Below are 27,500 nucleotides of genomic sequence, written 5' to 3' on the forward strand. Positions count from 1 at the left end.
CCATTTAATCATTCATAAATGTTCATACCCAAGGGAAGTAATTCACATATCTATGGCCAATGTTTTCACAGGGCATCTATAGTGTGGATGAACACTGTCTCCACTCAAAATAGTCCTTTGCTATTGTACATTGTGAATCAGCATTTTTGTTTTTTTCCTGTTTGAATAAAGTGCAATCATGTTACAACCAAAGTGTTAATGTTAAAGATGTTTACATAATGTGTGAAGGATGATGCATTTGAAAACTAATATTGTTAAATGTAAATTGACCTGTGACAAGTCAGCATAGTGCAATATCCAAGCATGAAACCCGCACACAATTCCCAAACAACATGCTTTCTTTTCCACAAAATTCCATCCAGTGGAAAACAATTATGTGAACGTCATAACATGGTGTTTTTTTACATTAATAATCAAGCCTTACACCAACTAAAATGGTGTTAATAGGCATTTGAGCAAGCTTTAACACCAACATAACATGGAGTTAATAGGCATTTGAGCAAGCTTTAACACCAACATAGCATGGGGGTTTTGCATGTTATACCAGCAATAACATGATGTTAATCACATTACAAGCAAGCTGTAACACCACCAAAACAAGCAGTTTTGCAAGTTAAGTCTACGATAACATGATGTTAATCACATTACAAGCAAGCTGTAACACCACCAAAACAAGCAGTTTTGCAAGTTAAGTCTACGATAACATGATGTTAATCACATTACAAGCAAGCTGTAACACCACCAAAACAAGCAGTTTTGCAAGTTAAGTCTACGATAACATGATGTTACTTGGCGTTAAACCAAAGCTTTAATGCCATCAAAACTTGGAATTTTTGCATGTTACAGACATGCTGTAACATGGTTTAACATGATGTTTTGACCGTCGCAAAACGCGCTGAAATTCCAGGCAATTTCGCTGCGATAACTTCAACAAAATCCAATCAAAATCTGGCGTTGTCGTGAACACCAAAATGTAATAAACCCATTGAAACTTGAAGTTTTGTTGGGATTTTGAGTAGTTTTGTAAGATACAAAACGCGACTTTTCGCCCAGTGATGTTGTTGCTGACGAGGCATTAGGCGCCCTTTTAGATATACTTTATCCTATAGTGGATAAGCATGCCCCACTACGTCACCACAGAGTGAAATATCCATCTCTTCCCCCATGGTTGACGGAACAGATTATTGAAGCCATGTCCCTGCGTAATTTTTACAAAGCAAACAACATGAAGTCTGACTTTAAGAAACAAAGGAATAAAGTGACAGAATTAACACGTCAAGCAAAAGCAAATTATTGTAATCAATTAATCGAGGACAAAAAAGATATTGCAACAGTTTTCCGTGCTGTTAATAACATATTAGGTAAATCTAAACAGAACTCAAATCGGTCTGCCCCAACCATCTCCCCTGAAGATTTTAATAACCATTTTTTGTCCCTTGCCAATAGGCTAAATGAATCTGCAAAATGCGACAGTCCTGATTCTGACCTTGAAGTCTCTCTCTCAAAATTACATGATTTTTGTTATGACAAATGTAAACCAGACGATGTTTTTACTATTCCAGACATGGCAGTGCATGAGGTAGGTAAGGCGCTAGAAGGCCTTGAAAATAAAAAATCCATGGGTCCTGACAAGATTCCTGCTTACTTGGCCAAATTAGCTCTACCATATATTGTGGAGCCACTCACCTATGTGTATAATCTCTGCACAAAGCAAAATACTGTACCTAGTTTATTAAAGAGAGCAAAAGTAATTCCACCCAATAAAGGTGAAAATTTATCCGACCCAAATAATGTTAGACCCATTTCCTTATTACCCATTGTATCCAAACCATTGGAAAATCATATTCACAAACATGTGCTCGCGTACATAGAAAGCAGAAACCTTTTCCATCAATTTCAATCTGGTTTTCGAACAAATCACTCTTGTCACAGCGCCCTTACCACGCTATGCGACACCTGGTTGTCTGCAACAAACCGATCTGAAATCAGTTGTGCTGTGTTTCTTGATTTAAAGAAAGCGTTTGATCTTGTTGATCATTCAATTTTATTGAAGAAATTACAGTTGTATATCAGAAACAGTTCAGTGTGTAACTTTTTTGCTTTCTATTTACAGGACAGATCTCAATATACTGCCCTAAACTGTAAAATATCTACTGAGGAGACTGTGAAATGCGGGGTGCCTCAAGGGTCAGTGCTTGGGCCGATCTTGTTCTGTCTGTATATCAATGATCTGCCACTGCACATTTCTGATAGTAATGTAAAAAGTGATTTTTTTGCGGACGATTCTTCTCTTCATTCAAATGGAAAGTCTGTTCCAGTAATAGAGTCCTCCCTTCAAACAGCTTTAAACGATGTAAATAACTGGTGTAGTACCAATGCTATGCTTGTCCACCTAATAAAAACTAAAAGTATGGTAATTGCAACCAGACAAAAACACCAGATTTCTCCACTCAAACTAAATCTTACTATTGGTACGCAATCAATTGAACAAGTTCAACAGCATCGCGTTTTAGGGGTAATTATTGATTGTGAATTCAAGTTGCAGGCACAATTACACCATATTTGCAAGAAAGTAGCCAAGAACGTTTTCCTCCTATCCAAGTTAAAGCAATTTACGGACAGAAGGACTCTGGAAATGTTCCACCAAGCTCATGTAATGCCTCACATCAATTATGTTTCGACGCTCTGGGATGGCAGCAGTGATGTCCACTTGAAAAAATTAGACTCTCTCTATCGTCGCTCGGCTAAACTCATCGTAAAGGATAATGCCCCAACAGATATGAAATTAAAAATTCTTAACTTTCTTCCACTGGAAAAGCATCTCAAGTTAAACAAAGCCATTTTCATGCACAAATTGTATTACAGTAAAGTGCCGATTTACATTACATCATTATTTAATAAAGCTACAGACAGATATGGGTCGGTCAACTTGATCCCACCGATTCCACGAATTGACCTTTATAAGACCAGTCTTGCTTTTTCGGGTACATCAGTTTGGAATTCACTTCCATCATCCCTTAAGCACTTAAAGTCATTAAAAAGTTTTAAAAAATGTGTCAAAAAACAATTAATGTCTGAGTAGTTTAACGCGTTTTGGTTTACCACATTTAGTATTACGCCAAAGATATGCTGTGCATTGTATATTCTGAACATATTTGTGTTGTACTATTGCTACATGTTCGATTGCTACCAGCTTGTACTTATAATTACTTGCATAGTATGCATTTGATTTTATGAATAACCACATATGTATGCTCTTCATGCCTCATCTTCATCATCATTATCATCATCATCATCATCATCATCATCATCATTGTGCATGCCGATGTGGCATGCAGTCACCTACTTTTGTTGTAATTACGTTTGCTCAAGTCATTGCACGATGTAAAAAGAAGTAAACCGTGTTTTTATTGTGGCACCTTGTTGTGACCCGTTTTGTGGAGCGTTAATATTTTTACGTGAAATTCACGTGCTCCTTGTTCAGTTGTTGTGACCTGGTTTTGGTCGGAGCGTCACAAACTGCGTCGTTTAGTTCTAGAACACCGTGAGATTCACGTGCTATTTTCCGTGTTTTGATTTTGAGGTGAGCCCTGCGAATCTGCGTTGCAAGTTTTAGAATACGTGTGACTCACGTGTTTTTAGCTTTGTGATGTCAGCTAGTTCCTTGATGTTCTTTCTGTTAAATATACCGTTTTAAGTTTTGGGCATGCACGGAGTGCGTGATCGGTTACTGATTGGTTGTAAAATAGTAGTTTCACCCGATTCTGTCTTAGGAATGTTGTTGGTTGGTCAATCCGGTGACCTTTGACTTTTGAATAACTATTCCATGTTAGGTTTTTGTTTCCATAAATACCGCTGCTTGACTCCTGTCTCGTCAGTCGATCTGAGGGTTTTAGGAAGCGTTTGGTTTTGATGTAAACGTATGAAGGTTATCAAGTGAACCAACGGAGTGTTTCTTATGTTTTAACGTCAACGTAATGTTCTTGGAGACAGTTGTTTCTCAAGTGTGAATCGTTTTGTGCCCTTCGTTTGTGAGGCAACACGTTTTTGGTACTGCTGGTCAACCCACACAGCGCATAAGGTAATTTTGTTGTTACTTGTTTGTGTTGTGTTTTGGTCGCCATTTTGTAATGACTTTGTGAGTTGTTTATGTATAACGTGAGTTGAAAGTCTGACTTGTTGTAGTGTTTCTTTATTGTGTGTTCAACTGTTCTAGTGTTGTGAACGTACAGCAATGTTTTGTAGACGCTAGAAAGTCGCTAATGTTTATAATGATAACTTGTGTTTTCTGTGGTTAACGAAGTTCGAAGTGAAACGTTTTCTCCGACTTTTTCAGCCTTACGTTAAAAGAATTTAGGTAAAAGAAGCTTGCGGTCTGTGGTGATCGTTTGTAAACGGGCTTATTTCTTGTAACGTTATTGAGGGAAAGTGGATGAGTAAATATCTTGTTTGTGACTTTGATTAACGCAGGAACGTTGTCGTTAGACTTTTTTGGTATGACAGTTTGCTTTGTATTCCTGGCCTGATGAGTCAACGTTTTGTATTTTTCTGAAACTAGCCATTTTGGTTTTAAACGTATGTATGCTAAGTTTCTTGAGTATTCTTAGTGCTTATGGTATTGTTGAACGTACGGAACGTAATTCTTTATTGTTGTTGAACGTACAGAACGTAACTCTTTATTGTTGTTGAAGGACTAACCAACGAGTGTTTGGTAATTGTAACTTTCTTGTCTGTTTGTCTTCGCCTGTCTTGTGATTGTTTATTTTTCTTGTATTTACTTCTCGTGTCTTGTTAATGCTTTTGATACTTTTGCCATGTCTAATAATTTGTTTTCTTTTCTCTTTTTCTTTCTGTCCATAAGTTTTTTACCGCAATAAGTAGTATCGCAATACGTAGTATCGCATTACGTGGTACTGTAACTATATATCTATACATTACTGATCCCTAGTGTCAGATGTAAAATAATAAACCAGTACTTTTGCGCGTTATCGCTTGTAACCTGTGTTTGTCATTTCGTATGAACAATATGTAGTACCAGCCTCGCTCACGAAGGCGCGCACAGTAAAAAACTTGTGAACAGAAAGAAAAAGAGAAAAGAAAACAAATTATTGCACGTCACCTAGGCACGTCCTTGAACGATCTTCTCCTACAAGGCCCAGACCTAATCAGCTCCCTTTCCGGCGTTCTCTGTCGTTTCCGCAAGGGTCCCATAGCATTTTCCTGTGACGTGGAAAAAATGTACCACCAGTTTCACGTCTCCGAGCCCCATCGAGACTTTCTGCGCTTCCTTTGGTGGAAGGACGGTGATACGAGTGGCCAGCCGCTTGACTACCGCATGAAGGTGCACATCTTCGGAGCTACATCGTCTCCAGGCTGCGCAAACTTCGGCCTCAAGCAGGTGGCAAAGGACAACGCCACAATCAGCGCCAAGGCATCAGCCTTTCTGCAGCGTGACTTTTATGTCGATGATGGACTTCAAGCCAAAGACTCTGTTGAAGAAGCAGCAGATGTGCTCATGAAGGCTAGAGAAATTTGTGAACACGGACAATTGAGGCTGCACAAGATAGTCTCCAACTCAAAGGAACTTTTAGAGTACTTCCCCGACTCTGAAGTTACGTCAACCAAGGCCACAGAACTCGCAGTCCCTTGTAGCACACCAGAAATTGAGCGGACTCTTGGCCTTCACTGGTGCACTGATGATGACACGCTGGGTTTCACTGACAACCCCAGACTGGGTCCCTCGAACAGAAGAGGAGTTCTCTCTACAATTGCATCAGTCTACGACCCCCTTGGTTTTCTGGCCCCCTTTTTGCTGACTGGAAAATTGATCCTCCAGGAACTATGTCGCCAGGAGCTCGGCTGGGACGATCCGCTGCCACCATCGCTTCAAGAACGTTGGGAAGAGTGGCTGAAGGATCTATCCCGACTGGGTTGCGTCAAGGTACCCAGGAACTACTTGCCCACAGACTTTGGCACCGTGAAGAATGTAGAGCTACATCACTTCTCAGACGCGTCTACAGCAGGATACGGCCAGTGTTCGTACCTGCGCTTTGAGAATCATCTAGGCAACATTCACAGTATGCTTGTAGTCGCCAAAGCACGAGTGGCTCCGCTTCGACACGTCACTGTCCCTCGTCTGGAACTAACGGCAGCGGTACTTTCCGTCAAGATGGCAAGATTTCTTCAAGAAGAACTGGACTTTGAGAGTATTGAACATTTCTTTTGGACTGACTCTATGATTGTACTCGCTTATTTGAAGAACGAGTCCAAGCGTTTTCACGTCTTTGTCGCAAATAGAGTCCAACAAATACGTCAGTTCTCACAGGCCAGTCAGTGGAATCATGTTTCTACAAAGGAAAACCCAGCTGATTATGCATCACGGGGATTGTCTGTGAGTGACCTCATGACATCAGAGTGGTTCCATGGTCCCGCGTTCTTGAGCCAGTCCCTTCCGGAATCAGATGACTTTTTCGAGATCCCAGATGACGATGTTGAGGTGAAAGTGTGCAAGGCTACTACCTCTAAAGAAGTGTCTGTCCAGTCGTTTGAGCAGATCGCCCAACGATTCTCCTCCAAGACATCTCTGATAAGAGCCATGGCTGTTTTGGTACGCAAATGCAATGCCATTAAGGGGCACCAGTCATCTCCCCTTGAAGTGCTTGAAGTCACTGAGAAAAAGTTCATCGTATGTCTTCAGAAAGAACATTTTGAACGCCCAACGCCTTCTTTACGTAACCAGCTTCAGGCACTCAACGCTCACAAGGACGTTGATGGAATACTGAGAGTATACGGTCGCTCTCAAAATTCATCATCCTCTTCAGTTGACAAGTTTCCCATACTACTACCTCGAGACAGTCACTTCTCTTTCCTGGTGGCTCAGGACTGTCATGCTGCGATAGCCCACCAAGGGAGAATGTTCACGATCAACCAAGTACGAGCCAGCGGTTTCTGGATCATTGGCATTCGTCACGTCGTCTCCTCGTTGGTGCGCCGCTGTGTTCACTGCCGATGGCATCGCTCAGGGCCAGCTGGACAGAAGATGGCCGACCTCCCTCTAGAGCGCCTTGACCCATCCCCACCGTTCACGTACTGTGGCATTGACTGTTTCGGCCCATTTCACGTCAAAGATGGACGTAGGGAGGTGAAAAGGTACGGACTGATCGTGACGTGTTTTGCCTCTAGGGCAATCCACATTGAAACCCTGGATGACATGTCAAGTGATTCCTTCATCAACGCCCTACGCATTGTTGTCTCCATGCGAGGAAACATATCACGCATTTGGTGTGACAAAGGAACGAACTTTGTAGGTGCATGCAACGAGTTCAAACTGGCATGGAAGGAGATGGACTCTGAACGACTGACATCAAAGATGCTGGAAAGCAAATGTGAGTTCAAGTTCAACCCCCCTGCAGCTAGTCACATGGGTGGCGTTTGGGAGCGTCAGATCCGAACGGTACGCAGCATCCTGAATGGTCTTCTCAGAAGATCAGGCCAGCGTCTCACTACTTCATCACTTCGTACGTTCCTATACGAGGTGATGGCCATCGTGAACAGTCGACCACTGTCTGTCGAGTCATTGGAATCGGCAGATGGACCACGCCCTTTGACCCCCAACCACGTCCTCACCATGAAGTCAGGTGCCATCCTTCCGCCCCCTGGTGTGTTTGAAGATCCAGACCTGTACGCCAGGAAACGTTGGCGCTGTGTCCAGCGGATGGCAGACGAATTCTGGCTGCTATGGAAGAGCCAGTACCTTTCACTCTTGCAGAAACGTCGTGTCTGGCAACGTCCCCAGGCAAACGTACAGGTGGGAGATGTTGTTGTCTTGCATGACCAGAACTTGTGCAGATCAGAGTGGTGCATGGCTCGTGTAGTCGAAGTGATGCCGGGATCTGATGGACTGGTCAGACGAGTGAAAGTGCATGTTGGAACAAAGGATCTAGACAATCACGGCCGTCCCACTGGTGATAGTCGCATATTAGAGCGACCTATTCACAAAATGACTGTGTTAGTAGATCGTGAAAATCACAAAGACAAAGCTGTGTAGGCAAACTGAAAGAACATTGAACTTTGGAGTGTTTTTCCAATTTGACAGTTGTAGATTGTTGCGGTTTGTTTTTATACCAGATGATGTAACGGACATTTATGTTTTAAGTGGTGCGTTTTCTTTATGCCGTCGAGTAAATGACCAGTGGCATTTAGTTGAAACGAGATGTGTTGAAACATTGAAAATGATTGAACCGTAATAGTGCTGTGTAAATGTTTTGCAACACAATGATTTTGAGTTGTAAATTGGAAATGTCTAAATCTGCGTTATTCTTCTTTTGATATAAGGAATATGTTTGTACAAAGGTTTTTGAAGTAAATTATATTAATATAATTTCCGGTGGGAGTGTGCATGCCGATGTGGCATGCAGTCACCTACTTTTGTTGTAATTACGTTTGCTCAAGTCATTGCACGATGTAAAAAGAAGTAAACCGTGTTTTTATTGTGGCACCTTGTTGTGACCCGTTTTGTGGAGCGTTAATATTTTTACGTGAAATTCACGTGCTCCTTGTTCAGTTGTTGTGACCTGGTTTTGGTCGGAGCGTCACAAACTGCGTCGTTTAGTTCTAGAACACCGTGAGATTCACGTGCTATTTTCCGTGTTTTGATTTTGAGGTGAGCCCTGCGAATCTGCGTTGCAAGTTTTAGAATACGTGTGACTCACGTGTTTTTAGCTTTGTGATGTCAGCTAGTTCCTTGATGTTCTTTCTGTTAAATATACCGTTTTAAGTTTTGGGCATGCACGGAGTGCGTGATCGGTTACTGATTGGTTGTAAAATAGTAGTTTCACCCGATTCTGTCTTAGGAATGTTGTTGGTTGGTCAATCCGGTGACCTTTGACTTTTGAATAACTATTCCATGTTAGGTTTTTGTTTCCATAAATACCGCTGCTTGACTCCTGTCTCGTCAGTCGATCTGAGGGTTTTAGGAAGCGTTTGGTTTTGATGTAAACGTATGAAGGTTATCAAGTGAACCAACGGAGTGTTTCTTATGTTTTAACGTCAACGTAATGTTCTTGGAGACAGTTGTTTCTCAAGTGTGAATCGTTTTGTGCCCTTCGTTTGTGAGGCAACACGTTTTTGGTACTGCTGGTCAACCCACACAGCGCATAAGGTAATTTTGTTGTTACTTGTTTGTGTTGTGTTTTGGTCGCCATTTTGTAATGACTTTGTGAGTTGTTTATGTATAACGTGAGTTGAAAGTCTGACTTGTTGTAGTGTTTCTTTATTGTGTGTTCAACTGTTCTAGTGTTGTGAACGTACAGCAATGTTTTGTAGACGCTAGAAAGTCGCTAATGTTTATAATGATAACTTGTGTTTTCTGTGGTTAACGAAGTTCGAAGTGAAACGTTTTCTCCGACTTTTTCAGCCTTACGTTAAAAGAATTTAGGTAAAAGAAGCTTGCGGTCTGTGGTGATCGTTTGTAAACGGGCTTATTTCTTGTAACGTTATTGAGGGAAAGTGGATGAGTAAATATCTTGTTTGTGACTTTGATTAACGCAGGAACGTTGTCGTTAGACTTTTTTGGTATGACAGTTTGCTTTGTATTCCTGGCCTGATGAGTCAACGTTTTGTATTTTTCTGAAACTAGCCATTTTGGTTTTAAACGTATGTATGCTAAGTTTCTTGAGTATTCTTAGTGCTTATGGTATTGTTGAACGTACGGAACGTAATTCTTTATTGTTGTTGAACGTACAGAACGTAACTCTTTATTGTTGTTGAAGGACTAACCAACGAGTGTTTGGTAATTGTAACTTTCTTGTCTGTTTGTCTTCGCCTGTCTTGTGATTGTTTATTTTTCTTGTATTTACTTCTCGTGTCTTGTTAATGCTTTTGATACTTTTGCCATGTCTAATAATTTGTTTTCTTTTCTCTTTTTCTTTCTGTCCATAAGTTTTTTACCGCAATAAGTAGTATCGCAATACGTAGTATCGCATTACGTGGTACTGTAACTATATATCTATACATTACTGATCCCTAGTGTCAGATGTAAAATAATAAACCAGTACTTTTGCGCGTTATCGCTTGTAACCTGTGTTTGTCATTTCGTATGAACAATATGTAGTACCAGCCTCGCTCACGAAGGCGCGCACAATCATCATCATCATCGTCATCTTTATCATCACTTGCTGAAGTTTTCTGACTTTTTAACTTTTTAATTTTTAATTTTTCAATTGTGTCATTGTCTGTGCGTCCCAAGGACAGATTGTAAGAAAAGGCGAAGCCTTAAATCTTAATCCTTGTTAAATAAAGTTCAATTCAATTCAATTCTGTCTCTCTCTGTTCTTATTACCTCCTCCTTGCTTAACCATTACATTTTTTGTCTTGTCCTGTTGTTACTTCTTCCCTAATTACCATTTCTTTTATTCTCCGAATCTCCTTTCTCTTCCACTGTCGGACCGATGCTCTTCCTCGATCGCCTTTTTTTTATTTTATTTTTATTGAGGACATTCCCCCTTCATGCGCTTGAGAACACGCAATTTTACCTGAGCACACGGTCTTTCTCAGCACATCGCTAAATCCAATGTTGGAATTGTGATGACGTTTTACAGCAAAGGAACCTATTCTAGTCAAAATCTGCTAAGTTAAGGAGCAACGAACTAAGGTTAACTCAGTGCTCCTCAACAAATCCGTCAATTTACAGAGTTTGATGAGAATACGCTTCTTTAATGTAAAGCATCGAAAAAAGTTTAAGTAGACACCCAAGAACCCCTCCCCCCCCCCCCCCCCAAAAAAAAAAAAATAAATAAAAAATTTTTTGTTTTTAAATTACAACAAAATTAATGGTCTTTTTCTTAGACAATCTATTCCAAGTTTTGTATACTCTTTTCTTTTAACGTATACGTATTTCATTCTCTATCAAATCTGTACACAGTTGCAAAATGATGAGGTGAGAGAGAATGTGTGAAAAACATCACTTGTGCCATGGGTGTGTATGTGTGTGTATGTGTGTGTGTATGTGTGTGTGTGTGTGTGTATGTGTGTGTGTGTGTGTGTGTGTGTGTGTGTGTGTGTGTGTGTGTGTGTGTGTGTGTGTGTGTGTGTGTGTGTGTGTGTGTGTGTGTGTGTGCGTGTGTGTGTGCGCGTGCGTATGTGCGTGCGTGCGTGTGTGTGTGTGTGAGAAAGACAGACAGATATACAGGCAGACAGACAGAGAGGTCAAGTCTATATTGCCTTTATATCACTATGAAATAAAGTTCAATAAACCCCCCACCCATTGTAAACTCTCAGAATCATAAGAATATATCTATTCACAGGACAAAAAGATAATACAGTTGAACTCAGTACAAATCGATTGAGTTCTCTTCTGCCTAACTAGGATTTTTTGAAAATCAGAATCCGACTTGACAGACGCTTCTCAACACACACGCGTCAGTGCCACTTCAGTATTCCTATCGCAGGTGCGATTTAATTATTGTTCTTTATAGATCCTACTTCAAATGCCGTTTGTGCTATCATATCGTCAACATTCCACTCTAATTGGGGATCTTCATGCTGTTCTTTTTTTTAATTTGAGAGGCTGTTAATTCAGCCTGTTCCTTTCTCGTTTTCTTTATTATACCTTAAAAAGAGCACAAAATAAATGTCGACTGACCTTCTAAACCTGCTGCATACGCATCCCCTGGGTTCACACAAGTCTGCAAATTATCATGTGTGATTCTGCGTGACTCCCCTTTTTCAAAAGACTTTTAAGTTTTACCAAAATTGTCAAAGCAAATCTCAGCTTCAAGGTTACTTACTTTTTTTTTAACTCAAGCTGCTGATTTGTTGATTGATGTATCAATATGGTCATGACTTTAAGTCTTGATTGATGTATCAATATGGTCATGACTCTAAGTCTTGATTGATGTATCAATATGGTCATGACTTTAAGCCTTGATTGATGTATCAATATGGTCATGACTTTAAGTCTTGATTGATGTATCAATATGGTCATGACTTTAAGCCTTGATTGATGAATCAATATGGTCATGACTCTAAGTCTTGATTGATGTATCAATATGGTCATGACTCTAAGTCTTGATTGATGTATCAATATGGTCATGACTCTAAGTCTTGATTGATGTATCAATATGGTCATGACTTTAAGCCTTGATTGATGTATCAATATGGTCATGACTCTAAGTCTTGATTGATGTATCAATATGGTCATGACTCTAAGTCTTGATTGATGTATCAATATGGTCATGACTTTAAGCCTTGGTTGATGTATCAATATGGTCATGACTTTAAGCCTTGATTGATGTATCAATATGGTCATGACTTTAAGCCTTGATTGATGTATCAATATGGTCATGACTTTAAGCCTTGATTGATGTATCAATATGGTCATGACTTTAAGCCTTGATTGATGTATCAATATGGTCATGACTTTAAGCCTTGATTGATGTATCAATATGGTCATGACTTTAAGCCTTGATTGATGTATCAATATGGTCATGACTTTAAGCCTTGATTGATGTATCAATATGGTCATGACTTTAAGCCTTGATTGATGTATCAATATGGTCATGACTCTAAGCCTTGATTGATGTATCAATATGGTCATGACTTTAAGCCTTGATTGATGTATCAATATGGTCATGACTTTAAGCCTTGATTGATGTATCAATATGGTCATGACTTTAAGCCTTGGTTGATGTATCAATATGGTCATGACTTTAAGCCTTGATTGATGTATCAATATGGTCATGACTTTAAGCCTTGATTGATGTATCAATATGGTCATGACTTTAAGCCTTGATTGATGTATCAATATGGTCATGACTCTATGTCTTGATTGATGTATCAATATGGTCATGACTTTAAGCCTTGGTTGATGTATCAATATGGTCATGACTTTAAGCCTTGATTGATGTATCAATATGGTCATGACTTTAAGCCTTGGTTGATGTATCAATATGGTCATGACTTTAAGCCTTGATTGATGTATCAATATGGTCATGACTTTAAGTCTTGATTGATGTATCAATATGGTCATGACTTTAAGCCTTGGTTGATGTATCAATATGGTCATGACTTTAAGCCTTGATTGATGTATCAATATGGTCATGACTCTAAGTCTTGATTGATGTATCAATATGGTCATGACTCTAAGCCTTGATTGATGTATCAATATGGTCATGACTTTAAGCCTTGGTTGATGTATCAATATGGTCATGACTAAGTCTTGATTGATGTATCAATATGGTCATGACTTTAAGCCTTGGTTGATGTATCAATATGGTCATGACTTTAAGCCTTGATTGATGTATCAATATGGTCATGACTTTAAGCCTTGATTGATGTATCAATATGGTCATGACTTTAAGCCTTGGTTGATCTGTTTTCTTCTTTTTCTTTTGCTTCTGTGTCTCTTTGTTTGGTTGGCTGGTTGGGGTTTTCTTGGTCTTTTCATTCGTTGCTATGCTTTTTGTTGTGTTGTCCTTTTCTTCTTTAGCCATACAAAAGGCGATACCGGTCAATATGGCACAGGGGTTCAAGTTGGGAAAAACACACACACACACACACACACACACACACACACACACAGGAACACACACACAGGAAGGAACACACACACACAGGAACACACACACACAGAGGAACACACACACACACACACACACACACACACACAGGAACACACAGGAACACACACACACAGGAACACACACACAGCACAGACACACACACACACACACACACACACACACACACACACACACACACACACACACACACAGGAACACACACACACACACACAGGAACACACACACACAGCACACAGACACACACACACACAGGAACACACACATACACACAAACATACAGAGAAACACACACACACACACACACGCACATATATCGCCCACATGCGTTCACTTTTCCTCCCATGCACATACACCCCTACTGCTACCACAGGGCATTTACCTCCGAAATCCCCCAGTAAGAGTAGTGATGACCCTGGTTCGAATTTTCTCCGCCTCTGCCCTGACAAGCCTGACAAAGGTCTCTGCCTCATCTTTACTTACGGGGCTCGTCAGATCCTCGTGAAACGCTAGTCCTGCAATCACAGCCAAGACAAACAACATCGCTTGAGTGTATGTATTTTTCGAGAAACCAAAGAGATATGCACAATTCTAAAGTTTTTAATGACATGCAATTGCACAAGTATGTTTCTCAGGTTTGGTTTTGTTTGTTTTTGATTTTGCACGTGCCCTCTTTTGAACCTATGTAAAGTTGATCCCTCAGACAAATGGGATGCTAGTCTAGCTAGATGTAAATAACTTGTTGAACCTATGTAAAGTTGATCCCTCAGACAAATGGGATGCTAGTCTAGCTAGATGTAAATAACTTGTTGAACCTATGTAAAGTTGATCCCTCAGACAAATGGGATGCTAGTCTAGCTAGATGTAAATAACTTGTTGAACCTATGTAAAGTTGATCCCTCAGACAAATGGGATGCTAGTCTAGCTAGATGTAAATAACTTGTTGAACCTATGTAAAGTTGATCCCTCAGACAAATGGGATGCTAGTCTAGCTAGATGTAAATAACTTGTTGAACCTATGTAAAGTTGATCCCTCAGACAAATGGGATGCTAGTCTAGCTAGATGTAAATAACTTGTTGAACCTATGTAAAGTTGATCCCTCAGACAAATGGGATGCTAGTCTAGCTAGATGTAAATAACTTGTTGAACCTATGTAAAGTTGATCCCTCAGACAAATGGGATGCTAGTCTAGCTAGATGTAAATAACTTGTTGAACCTATGTAAAGTTGATCCCTCAGACAAATGGGATGCTAGTCTAGCTAGATGTAAATAACTTGTTGAACCTATGTAAAGTTGATCCCTCAGACAAATGGGATGCTAGTCTAGCTAGATGTAAATAACTTGTTGAACCTATGTAAAGTTGATCCCTCAGACAAATGGGATGCTAGTCTAGCTAGATGTAAATAACTTGTTGAACCTATGTAAAGTTGATCCCTCAGACAAATGGGATGCTAGGCTAGCTAGATGTAAATAACTTGTTCACCCTTTCTTACCCTCTGAACTCTAAACTTTTCTCCTTTGGGGGGGGGGGGGGGGGGGGGGGGAATCATTTGTCTTTCAGGTTTGAAGATTAGATACAAAATACAGAATCTATCACTTATCCTTTTGGCCATAAAAAGTACAGAAATCTCTCTTTCAAATTCTCTTCCCCCCTCGTCCCCCCCCCCACCCCCCCCCCCCCTTTTTTACATTTATTGAAGTTTTGACTAAATGTTTTCAGATAGACCAGGGCTCAAGATGAGGGTGGTGGTGGTGTTTGTGTGTGTGTGTATGTGTGTGTGTGTGTGTGTGTGTGTGTGTGTGTGTGTGTGTGTGTGTGTGTGTGTGTGTGTGTGTGTGTGTGTGTATGTCTGTGTGTGCAGAGCATTTCCAGAAAAACGACCGGACAGATCTTTATGAAACTTTACATGGAAGCACTTCCTGATACCTTTTTTTGGATAAATGTCTTTGATAAAGTCATATCTGTCTTTTTGCAAAAGTTGAAGCCGCATTGTGGTGACGTAATTAAGTTTTTTCATTAAAAATCTCAACATTCTTATCAAAATTACAATTGTGTAATAGATCTAAAAGAAATTGCATTCCCTATCATTTCCTGAATTGAAAAATATATGGATATGTCATGTTCCCTCTGAAACTATGTGCTCACAATTAAAGAAAATGGATGAAATAGACATGATGTTTGCATACTTCATGGAGATGAAGATGACCCATCTCTCGGTCTTTGGGAATGGCTAGCCAAGACTAACTGTAACCTGAAGTCTCAGTGACAACTGGTTTTTAGTGTTGATTGTTTTAGTTTTAGCCCCACAGATTGACTAAATCAACTTGTTCTAACATTCTTCTTTCATCAAGTGTGTGTGTGTGTGTGTGTGTGTGTGTGTGTGTGTGTGTGTGTGTGTGTGTGTGTGTATGTGTGTGCGTGCGTGTGTGCGTATTTGTGCATGTGAGTCAGTGTGTCAACAACAAGAATGTCACTTTGCGTGGTGTCACTTATATATGTACAAACATGATTGCATAAAATGCAATTGATTGAGCACAGGCCAATAATAATTGGTATGAACGCTTACCCCAAACAATGCGTTCATCTTTGAAGACAGTACCACTTTTCCTGACATCATCAATAGACTTCCAGCCCTTCTCAATCCATTTCTTTGCAGTTGCAGGCCCTACTCCATACACACTGGTGAATTCCTGCAATTACAACCACTAGCATTATCCACATTATCATCATACTTATTACAATTATCACACAGGGATACATTTGAAGAGAATAGAAAGGCTCTGTACACATTTTTTTTCTCATTTCTTTTCTCCTCCCAGTGAAAAGCTAGCAGCAACATTAGTCACGCTACCAAGCTAGCAGCAACATTAGTCACGCTACCAAGCTAGAAGCAACATTAGTCACGCTACCAAGCTAGCAGCAACATTAGTCACGCTACCAAGCTAGCAGCAACATTAGTCACGCTACCAAGCTAGCAGCAACATTAGTCACGCTACCAAGCTAGCAACAACATTAGTCACGCTACCAAGCTAGCAGCAACATTAGTCACGCTACCAAGCTAGCAGCAACATTAGTCACGCTACCAAGCTAGCAGCAACATTAGTCACGCTACCAAGCTAGCAGCAACATTAGTCACGCTACCAAGCTAGCAGCAACATTAGTCACGCTACCAAGCTAGCAGCAATATTAGTCACGCTACCAAGCTAGCAGCAATATTAGTCACGCTACCAAGCTAGCAGCAACATTAGTCACGCTACCAAGCTAGCAGCAACATTAGTCACGCTACCAAGCTAGCAGCAACATTAGTCACGCTACCAAGCTAGCAGCAATATTAGTCACGCTACCAAGCTAGCAGCAACATTAGTCACGCTACCAAGCTAGCAGCAACATCAGTCACGCTACCAAGCTAGCAGCAACATTAGTCACGCTACCAAGCTAGCAGCAACATTAGTCACACTACCAAGCTAGCAGCAATATTAGTCACGCTACCAAGCTAGCAGCAACATTAGTCACGCTATATAGTGTCAAATCTGAGAGGGGTCCACTATATAGTGTCAAATGTGAGAGGGGTCCACTATATAGTGTCAAATTTGAGAGGGGTCCACTAAAGAGTGTCAAATGTGAGAGGGGTCCTCTATTTAGTGTCAAATGTGAGAGGGGTCCACTATATAGTGTCAAATCTGAGAGGGGTCCACTATATAGTGTCAAATCTGAGAGGGGTCCACTATATAGTGTCAAATGTGAGAGGGGTCCACTATATAGTGTCAAATTTGAGAGGGGCCCACTAAAGAGTGTCAAATGTGAGAGGGGTCCACTATATAGTGTCAAATCTGAGAGGGGTCCACTATATAGTGTCAAATGTGAGAGGGGTCCACTATATAGTGTCAAATGTGAGAGGGGTCCACTATATAGTGTCAAATTTGAGAGGGGTCCACTTTTTAGTGTCAAATCTGAGAGGGGTCCACTATATAGTGTCAAATCTGAGAGGGGTCCACTATACAGTGTCAAATGTGAGAGGGGTCCACTATATAGTGTCAAATTTGAGAGGGGCCCACTAAAGAGTGTCAAATGTGAGAGGGGTCCACTATATAGTGTCAAATCTGAGAGGGGTCCACTATATAGTGTCAAATGTGAGAGGGGTCCACTATATAGTGTCAAATGTGAGAGGGGTCCACTATATAGTGTCAAATTTGAGAGGGGTCCACTTTTTAGTGTCAAATCTGAGAGGGGTCCACTATATAGTGTCAAATCTGAGAGGGGTCCACTATACAGTGTCAAATCTGAGAGGGGTCCACTATATAGTGTCAAATAAATGCTTACCTCCATCAGTCTGAACCAGTCACTAGAAATGATGTCTTGCACTTCTTCACACCGTCCATCATCAAGGATGCTCTGAAAACAATCAAATCATATCATTTATTTACAAACATTTTCTCAGCTTGAATTCAGGTTTAAAGTGATACATAAAAATAAATTAATGGCAATCAACCATCAATTTAATTGCTTCTATCAGTACATTATATCTTCACCGATCAGAACAATAATTAGTTATTCAACCAAACAATCCACCAGTCAGGCATCCCTACATAACTGACTGACCAAGGTAAGTATTGAAAACAATTTGTACTGATGGAATTGTCCTATTCAAGACCTCGTCACTGCGATCACTGTACCTCAATTACTTTCAGTGCGTGTCCTCCAATATCCTTCAGTCCTTCAACCTGACTCAGCCTCTGTACTTGAAACATCAAACTTTTCAGCACACAGGAAGCTCTGCGAAATGCCAAGGCTCGGGACTCATCGCTCGGCTCGTTGCGAAACTGTGCATGTTTCTCAAGTATTTCCAGAGCATCCTGAAAAAAAGATCATTAAGTCTTACCACAAGAAAACAATTATGTTAATAAAAGATCAATTTGTTGCATAAGCTGCTCTCTTTCTCTGTACATGTGACAATACTCTCTCTTATAGTAGCATTTCAAGTCTGGCATATTACTACAGAATATATCTTGCTAACTCTGTATCAGGGTTATCCCTTCTTTTCTCAGGATCACAAAATGAAAATAAATAAAACAAAGGCATTTCTCCTTATGCACACAAAAGAAAACCAGAATGCGACAAATCCTCATGATGAAATATACATTCAATGTCTCAATCAGATACCAAAATTAATTTTCGGTATGGTCTTGTCCAACAAATTCATAAACTATAACGTTAACCAGCAAATATTAACACAAAAACAACTTAGTATTATGCTTGTTTTCCGGAACAAATGCAATCACATAAGACATTGATTGTTCTGAAGAAGTAAAGTAGAACGTACCCCCCCTGGCCTTTAAAAGACTTTAAAAATAAAATGCGAAAATCGGGTCTCAAAAAGGAGGAAGTCTAAAAATGTGGGTAATTTTACAGAAGTTATGAACAGAAAGTCTGAAAAAAGAAGGTCTTAAAAAGGAGGGAGTTTTAAATTGGGGGTAAATTTTACAGAGGTTATGAACAGAAAGTCTGAAAAAACAAGGTCTTAAAAAGGAGGGAGTTTTAAAGGGAGTTTCCAATGTACTGGTATGTTCCCCTCGCAGACAGCTTACAGTGAACTTGTGATTGTAGTGTTTCAGGGGAGTAACTCTCTGACATGCCCACAGTGGTACCGCCTGCTGCTGTGCTCTCCCCTGGACAGTGTCCGTGATCTCTCTGCTGCCTTCCTGTGTTGTCTGCTTGAAGAAATCATCATTATCATCATCATCAACAGTATCATCATCATCAGTATCATTATCAGTATTATTATCATCATCATTGTCATCACCATCATTATTGATCAATTTGCATTCACCATAATAATCTTCTGGGCAAAACTGCATTAAAAAAAATAAAAAAAATCACATGAAAGATCAAAAGAATCACATGAAAGATAAAAAGAAGACCCCCGAAAAAAATTAACTGCTAACCATGAAGAAATCTTTTGCAGACTGCAGCAAAATGAATGTATTAATGATAAAATAACATCTTTACAGAAATTGACATTGATTTCTTATCACAATATCAGAAAAGAAAACAAAATTACAAAGCGTATGGCAAAGAAATGTACGTGCTGATAGCTTTCAAACCAATCAAATGATTATTTTGAACTGTTCCATATCTTGAGGGTTTTCATCATTCCTACAATAATCTGTGACAATCATTTTTAGTCGTCCAGTATCTTGATCATTTGATGGGTCACCACACAGCACATTAGCTTCAATGGAAGTTTTGATACACTGCTTTGTTTTGTTTTTTACTCCTGATTTTAGACTATCCCCCCCACCTCCCACTCCCATCCCCAACTAAGCATACCCCTAACCCACCCCATCCCCAACTAAGCATACCCCTAACCCACCCCATCCCCAACTAAGCATACCCCTAACCCACCCCATCCCCAACTAAGCATACCCCTAACCCACCCCATCACCAACTAAGCATACCCCTAACCCACCCCATCACCAACTAAGCATACCCCTAACCCACCCCATCCCCAAACCTGAACCCCACCAACCCTTCAACACCCTGCCTTCACACAATTCCACTCAAGAAAGTTCAAGGGCGGATCTGGGGGGGGTTACACGGGTTACGTAACACCCCCCCCCCCACCCCCCCAAAAAAGAGGTAATTTATTGGCTCAGGATGCACCAGATAGCTCTATTTTGCTTCTTTGGATAAAAAAAAATTCCGGGGGGGCATGCCCCCGGACCCCCCTAGAGGCTTAGGCGCCTTCGGCGCCGTCAACTTGTATCTTCGCAGTCATTTTGTAACCCCCCCCTCCAAAGTGAATTGATCCGCCCTTGAAGTTTGCAAATGTATCTACATTTTAAGACTTGATTTCTTTCAAATTTTGGACAGTCTTACAAGGGGGATATATATATATATATACTAGATGATTACCCGCTTCGCCGGGTACCGGCTTTGCCGGGATGATCGCGAGACGGAGTATGAATACCCGGCTTCGCCGGGAAGAAGTAGAGCCGAATACCCGGCTTTGCCAGGTGAGTGGCGCACCGTACGCCGGCTTCGCCGGGTACCCGGCCTTGCCGGGTGAGTGGCGCACCGTACGCGATTGACGTCACACGAAGGAAGGCAGATAAACGCGCAAAACACTGGAGAAGATAAGGAAGAGTTACTGGGAATGGATGAACAGAAAAACCATAAAAACCAAAATCGGTTCAGCGCTGCACGCTGAGAGCACGTGTTGAAAATTTTCATCAACCAGATTGTGTTTGGGGTCTACCTGAATATGCCCACCAAATTTGAAGCAGATCCATCGAGAACTTTGGCCGTGAATCGTGAACACACAGACAGGGCAGACAGACACACACAAGCCGTATATAGATATAGATAGATACACTGTAGCAAGACTGGCTTGCTGCCTCACCTGTGGCAATTGTTTCTTTTTCTTCACAAAGTGTTTATCTTCCCCTGGTACAGCTTAGCTGGCCTTGACACACAAAGCATCCCCCCACCCCAACCCATCCCCAAACCCCACCCACCAACCTAACCTTCAAGACTGCCTTTACAGATTTCCACTCAATACAGTTTGCAAATTTATCTCCATTTTAAGACATTATTTTTTCTCATTTTTGGGCCTACCATTGTAGAGACCAGATGAGTGTTTCATTAAGGCGAGACATCGCGGAGCTAGGAATTGAGAGTGTATATGAAACGGTGTAAAACTGCAATGGCCGGCTACACAAGAATTAAACACCATTGGTTGATACCAAATAGGTCGTCTGCACTGGTCGGTAAACCGCCATGGACATGCAGCCAACCGGATTGGCAGATGCGCGGCCGCCATTTTTGCTCGCATAGCAAGCAACCCCAAGGCTACGTACCTCACGTTTGCTTGCCAAATCCTAGCAGTCTTCGCAGCAAGAATTGCATGTCCAAGAAACGGTACTTCCTCGCCCCACAAGCCAATTCTCGCCTTAAAGAGACACAACGGAGGACAGCTTTCTGACTCACCTTAGTTTATTTTTCTTCACAAAGTGTTTCTCCTACACTGGCACGGGTTTCCCAGCCTTGAGGCACGCCGACACACTAAGCATCCCCCCACCCCACCCCATCCCAAAACTCCACCCACCCCATCCCAAAACTCCACCCACCCCATCCCAAAACTCCACCCACCCCATCCCAAAACTCCACCCACCCCATCCCAAAACTCCACCCACCCCATCCCAAAACTCCACCCACCCCATCCCAAAACTCCACCCACCAACCTAACCTTTAAGGCACCGTCCACACAATACACTTTGCAAATTCATCTCCATTGCTGCCTCACCTGTGGCATCTTTTTTTTTTTCTTCACAAAGTGTTTCTCCTCCACTGGCACGTGTTTCCCAGCCTTGAGGCAAGCCGACAGCCAGCTGAGGTTGACCACACTCACGTCGTCCAGCTCTGTGTCGCTGCTGGTGGCCACACCGTCCCGCTGAAGCTGACCAAGAACTTGATCATGGTCCGTGTACTGTGTTACGACGTGTGTCACACCTTGCCTGTCAGAGGAAAGTGTAAAGTTATGACAGGCCAAGAAGGATATTTTTACAGCAGGAGCTATTCTTTCCAATTAAAGTGCTCTCCCAACACACACACACACACACTCACACACACACACACACACACACACACACACACACACATACACACACACTCACACACACACACAAACATACACACACACTGCACACACACAAAAACACTGTAAGTCTGTATCCTGGCGTCCACAAAAGACAAACAAAAGAAAAACAGTCTCTCCATTATGTCAACCAGTCAAAACAAGTTTAAAACACTGTGTCACAGACCTGGGAACCCCTGTTTTGCACAAGGAGTATATTCTCAAACAAACTGCGTGAATTTTTAGAAAAAATGAGCGTACTCCACACAACATTTGAACATCCATGATTCAAAACATGCTTTACATGCGTCTGTCTCAAAATACTGGATCGGCTTCGGGATGCGCTTGTGAAGAAAAGTAGTCTAGGAATTATTCTCGAATTATTTTTTGTCCACTGACCGTACTGATCGTATTCTAGATAATCATGCGTACAAAATACGACAAAATCGTATGTGTTCCCAGGTCTGCAGTGATAACGATCATATATATGCCCTGGAAGAAACGGCTTAAATGAAATACCACAGACACACCCCTCACAAAAGCATATGCACACACAAATGCAGATACAAATATGTACATGCTACACTTGTTTGCATCAATGTTTCCTACCTACAATGAAATATATATATGCAAACACATCATTCAGGAAGTGACAAGAACACACAATTATACGGCTACACACACACACACATACACACACACACACACACTGAGCCCTGGTTACCACCTCTGCGTTCTATGTAACCATGCAACTTAACGTGTACTACCGTCAAAACCAACATAGCATGATAGCGTAAGGTCTAAGGAATTTAACTGAGTGGGTGTGTGTCGTGTTCCGAGCGTACATAAACAACACTCATATCAGGTACGTTCATCTGGTTTACTTGTCTAGCAAACTGCTACAGATGACAACAATACAAGGTCGATGCGGTAAGCCATGCCTAATCAGTGTCCCGCGTGCATGCCAGAGAGCGAAGCGAGTAGTGGGCGGAAAGGCACCGTTGCACATGCGCGCCCCATCACATGACCGACCGAGTTCGACCGACACGACCCGAGAGGTACCGAATACCGTCACATCTCCCCCCTTCAAATAAAAAGATATAATGATCTTGATGAAACGAAACGTTATCGTTATCATTTAAAATTAAAGTTCAATAGGGGTTTCAGTAACGAATCTTTCGACCGGAACCGAAACAGTCATTGTTTATTTGCTGTTGATCTGCGGAGTCGATGGTTCACTCTTCGAAGCGGGACGGTGGTCTCACAGTTCGTCCGCTGCGGGTTTTGATGACCGGAGTCGACGTTTGCTGCCCTGGGTTAGGCGCCGCTGGAGGACGTCGCGGGGACCCAGGCGTCGGTGGAGGTTCCGGAGAACGAAGACCTGGCTGGTCTGCATTGCGCTGGCTTGGCGTTTCAGGAACAGGACTCTGTTGGGTTGGGACAGGGTAAAGGACAGGGATGTTGGTCATGGTAGGCCTGTCTAACACTTGTCGGGAAGACAATCTGAGGTGTCGTCTGTTCCGACGATACTGTCCCCTTTCTGACCGTATCTCGTAGGACCGTGGTGCACATTGACGCAGGACTGTTGCTGGTTTTCCCCAGGACTTTTCGTGGTCTAGTTTCTGGAGAACAGTGTCACCTGGTATTAGTGGCGGCAGGGTCTCTGTCCCATGACGTCTGTCGTGGTCACTCTTGTTTCTGAGCTTTGCTTGCTCATCCCGCGCCTTGATCGCATCCCTTCTGACCGTCTTTGGGATGAGATTGCTTGCGAGAGTAGGGAGCGTCGTTCGCATCTTTCTTCCGAGTGCTAGCTCCGCTGGACTCGTTCCTGTTGGCGTCGTAGGTGTAGCCCGGTGACTGAGTAGGGCTAAGAACGGGTCTTCTTGAGCGAGAATCTTCTTGGCCTCTTGTACTGCTCGCTCGGCTTCTCCATTCGACTGAGGAAAGTATGGACTGCTAGTCGAGTGAGTAAACTTCCATGCTGCTGCGAAGCTCTGGAACTCTGTTGACGTGAACTGAGAACCGTTGTCCGTGACGACGACGTCTGGTATTCCGTGGTGTGCGAAGATGTTCTTCATCCGTCCAATGACGACTTCAGATGTCTCTCTCGGAAGATGAGCGATTTCAAGATATCTTGAATAATAGTCAATCAGAACAAGATAACTCTGTCCCTTGAAGTCACACAAGTCTGCAGCAACCATCTGGAATGGTCTGTCTGGGAGTTCTGTTGTCATAAGTGGCTCACTTCTTTGGGATGGCTGCTTCTCTTCGCAGTGTTGACATGCTGACACTCTTTGCTTGATGTTTTCGTTGATGCCTGGCCACCAAACTGTCGACTTTGCTCTTTCTCGACATTTGGTTATCCCGAGATGGCCTTCGTGAATCCGGTTCAGCATTTCTTCTCTCAAGACCTGCGGAATGACGATCCGGACGCCTCTGACGAGAAGACCTCGATGTATGCTGAACTCCCCTCTGAATGCGTAGTAGTCTTTCAGAGCTGGCTCTACGTCAGTGACGTACCTGGGCCAACCGTTGGCCGTGTAGTGTAGAGCTGCTTTGACGACAGGATCTTGCTGACTCAGTGCTGCTATCTCGTCTAGTCTTTTGTCTGAAACCGGCCATGAAGATTGGACAGCGTCGACGTGAGCTTCCACATCTTCCGCCAGTAGTGTGGCAACATCGGCTCTGTCTTCCGATGTCTCTTCTCTCCCCTCTTGGACAGGCGACTGAGGACTTCTCGACAAGGCGTCAGCCACCACAAGCGTCTTGCCTGGTGAATAACTTGCTGTCAAGCTGAATCGCATCAGTCTCATCAGCATCCGCTGACATCTGATGGGCGTTTCGTCCAAATCTTTGGTGTTGATGAGAGGAATGAGCGGCTTGTGGTCTGTTTCGAGCGTAAATTTCTCCAGACCGATCAGATAACGTTCGAACTTTTCGCACGCCCACACAGCAGCTAGACACTCCTTCTCAATCTGGGCATACCCTTGTTCCGTTGATGTCAGAGTTCTTGAGCAGAAAGCGACTGGCTTCATCTTCTCCCCGTGCTGCTGCAGGAGTACGCCGCCAATACCGTAGCTGCTCGCGTCGGCACTGACCGTTGTCGGCTTAGTCAAGTCGAAGTAAGCGAGAGTAGGAGCTGCTGTCAGGAGCTCTTTCGCTTTTGAAAACGCGAGTGTCTGTGGCTGTCCCCAGTTCCACGCCTTGTCTTTCTCCAGCAACTCGGTGACAGGCTTCAAGACTGACGACAAGTTTGGCAGAAATCGTCCCAGAAAGTTCATCATGCCCAGAATTCTTCTCAGTTCTGTGACGTTGGTCGGGTCAGGCATGTTGATGATGGCATCAATCTTCTTCTTGTCTGGTCTGATTCCGTCGGCGTTGATCACGTGACCAAGGAACTCGATCTCTGACTGCTTGAAGCTGCATTTTTCCTTGTTGAGCTTGAGCCCGGCCTCGACAATCTTCTTCATGGAGCTCTCAAGATGCTGCTCGTGTTCTTCATCTGAGTTGCTGTAGATGAGAACGTCATCGAAGAAACAGATCGTGTTTTCTTCTCCCTTCAGGATCATCTCCATCGTACGTTGGAAAATCTCGGGAGCGGAGGATATTCCGAACGGAAGTCTTTTGTAGTAGTACCTTCCGAATGGCGTGATGAAGGTTGTGTACTTGGCAGTTTCTGGGTCGAGAGGAATTTGATAAAACCCCGACGTTGCGTCCAGCTTGCTGAAAATCTTCGCTCCTTTGAGTCGATGCAAAATGTCGTCGAGAGTCGGAATCGGGTACCTCTCCCTCTTGACTGACAGGTTCAGCTTTTTCAAGTCCGTGCAGATCCGGACCGCTCCAGATTTCTTCAAAACTGGCACCATCGGAGAACACCAATCTGTAGGCTCGGTTATTTCCTCAATAATTCCGGCCTTCTTCATCCTTTCCAGTTCTTCTTCTACCTTCTTCATCAAAGGTATGGGTACTCTCCGAGCTGTGTGCAGACTGTAGGGCTGGCTGTTCTCTTCCAAGACGATCTTTGCCGGTGGGCAATTGACTGGTTGCTGGTCCAACTCACCGAACGCTGGCTGTATGCTGTCGAGACGTTGGACAAGTCCCATGCGTTTACAGGCTTCTCTGCTTAATAAGCTCTCTGTCTTGCTGTCGACGACATAGATATCCAGGTGAAACTCTTGACCGTTGATGTAGGTAGTGTCCCTAAAGAATCCTATGCAGGATATCTGTCCGCCTGCGCCGTGCATGACTGCACAGGTGGGGATAAGTTTGGGACACGGGACAAGGGTCAGGTAGAGGGATTTGGAAATGATGGTCACATCTGCACCTGTGTCGATCTTGAACTTGATCTTGCGACGTCCAAATGATAGGTCAGTGTACCATGCTGGTTCAGCTCCCTGCTTGTGTACGACACCCATGTAGTACACTTCTTCTGCGTCGACAGCGTTGACTTGCTTGGAACGGCAACAAGAAAAGTAATGTCCGTACCTGCCACAGCCGTGACACTGCTTCCCTTTTGCTGGACAGTCACTGTCTTTCTTGTGTTGTCCACGTCCGCAGCGTGAACATGATGCGTCACTTCTCCCCTCCTGAGGAAAGCGACGACCGCCACCACGCGGATGACGAAATCCACCCCTGGAACCGGCGTGCTTGGTTGCTGGACCGCTGCTGCCACTGTCACAGCTGGTACCTGCTGCACCTGCACCGCCGCGAGGGCGTCTGTTGAATCGCTGCGTACTGGTGTGTACAGCGTCAACACTGGAACGTTGCTCAGACAGCTGTCTCTTGACTTGCTCGTACTGCCTGGCTTGCTTAATGGCGTCTTGCAAATTCAGGTCTGCTTGCATTTGTAACTTTTCTGAGAGTTCTCGGTCGTTCACACCAAGGACGAACCTGTCGCGAATGGCTTCGTCGCGGTTATGAAAATCTGCGTGCTCAGAAAGTTCGTACAGGGCTCTGACGTAAGGTTCGATTTGCTCGCCGCTGTGTTGGCTTCTGGTGTTGAAGACAGCTCGAACGTGTATGACGTTCTTTTGTGGAACGAAGTGCGTGTCAAATAACTTCAGTACGTCCTCCAGTTTTGCTTCGTCATTGTCCTCGTCATATTCGAACTGTTCGTAGATCTGTTCGGCTTGTATGCCCATAGCATAGATTAAGGAACTGACCTGGACTGAAAATTGTTCTTTGTCTAGTTTAGAAGCAACCCTGTAGCGTTCGAAACGCTTACGCCACGTGAGCCACTGGTCGGGCCTCCCAAAGTCGAGTGGTTCAGGCGGTTTGAATGGCATGCT

At 42.8% G+C, this 27,500-nt stretch overlaps 1 protein-coding gene across 1 annotated transcript in view; it reads right to left on the reverse strand.

Annotated features, from left to right (window-relative positions):
- The window catches only part of LOC138981008 (DNA-directed DNA/RNA polymerase mu-like), a 47,243-nt gene that overhangs the window by 19,231 nt on the left and 512 nt on the right, over window positions 1–27,500 (reverse strand). The window contains exons 2-7 of the mRNA XM_070353794.1: window positions 21,883–22,093; window positions 19,166–19,288; window positions 18,254–18,433; window positions 17,901–17,972; window positions 16,147–16,270; window positions 13,961–14,093 (exon numbers count right to left, since the gene is read on the reverse strand). Of these exons, the coding sequence (XP_070209895.1) occupies window positions 13,961–14,093; window positions 16,147–16,270; window positions 17,901–17,972; window positions 18,254–18,433; window positions 19,166–19,288; window positions 21,883–22,093 (843 nt within the window). The remainder of the gene's footprint in view (window positions 1–13,960; window positions 14,094–16,146; window positions 16,271–17,900; window positions 17,973–18,253; window positions 18,434–19,165; window positions 19,289–21,882; window positions 22,094–27,500) is intronic.

Source organism: Littorina saxatilis, linkage group LG12 (assembly GCF_037325665.1).
Source record: "Littorina saxatilis isolate snail1 linkage group LG12, US_GU_Lsax_2.0, whole genome shotgun sequence".
Lineage (NCBI taxonomy): Eukaryota > Metazoa > Mollusca > Gastropoda > Littorinimorpha > Littorinidae > Littorina > Littorina saxatilis.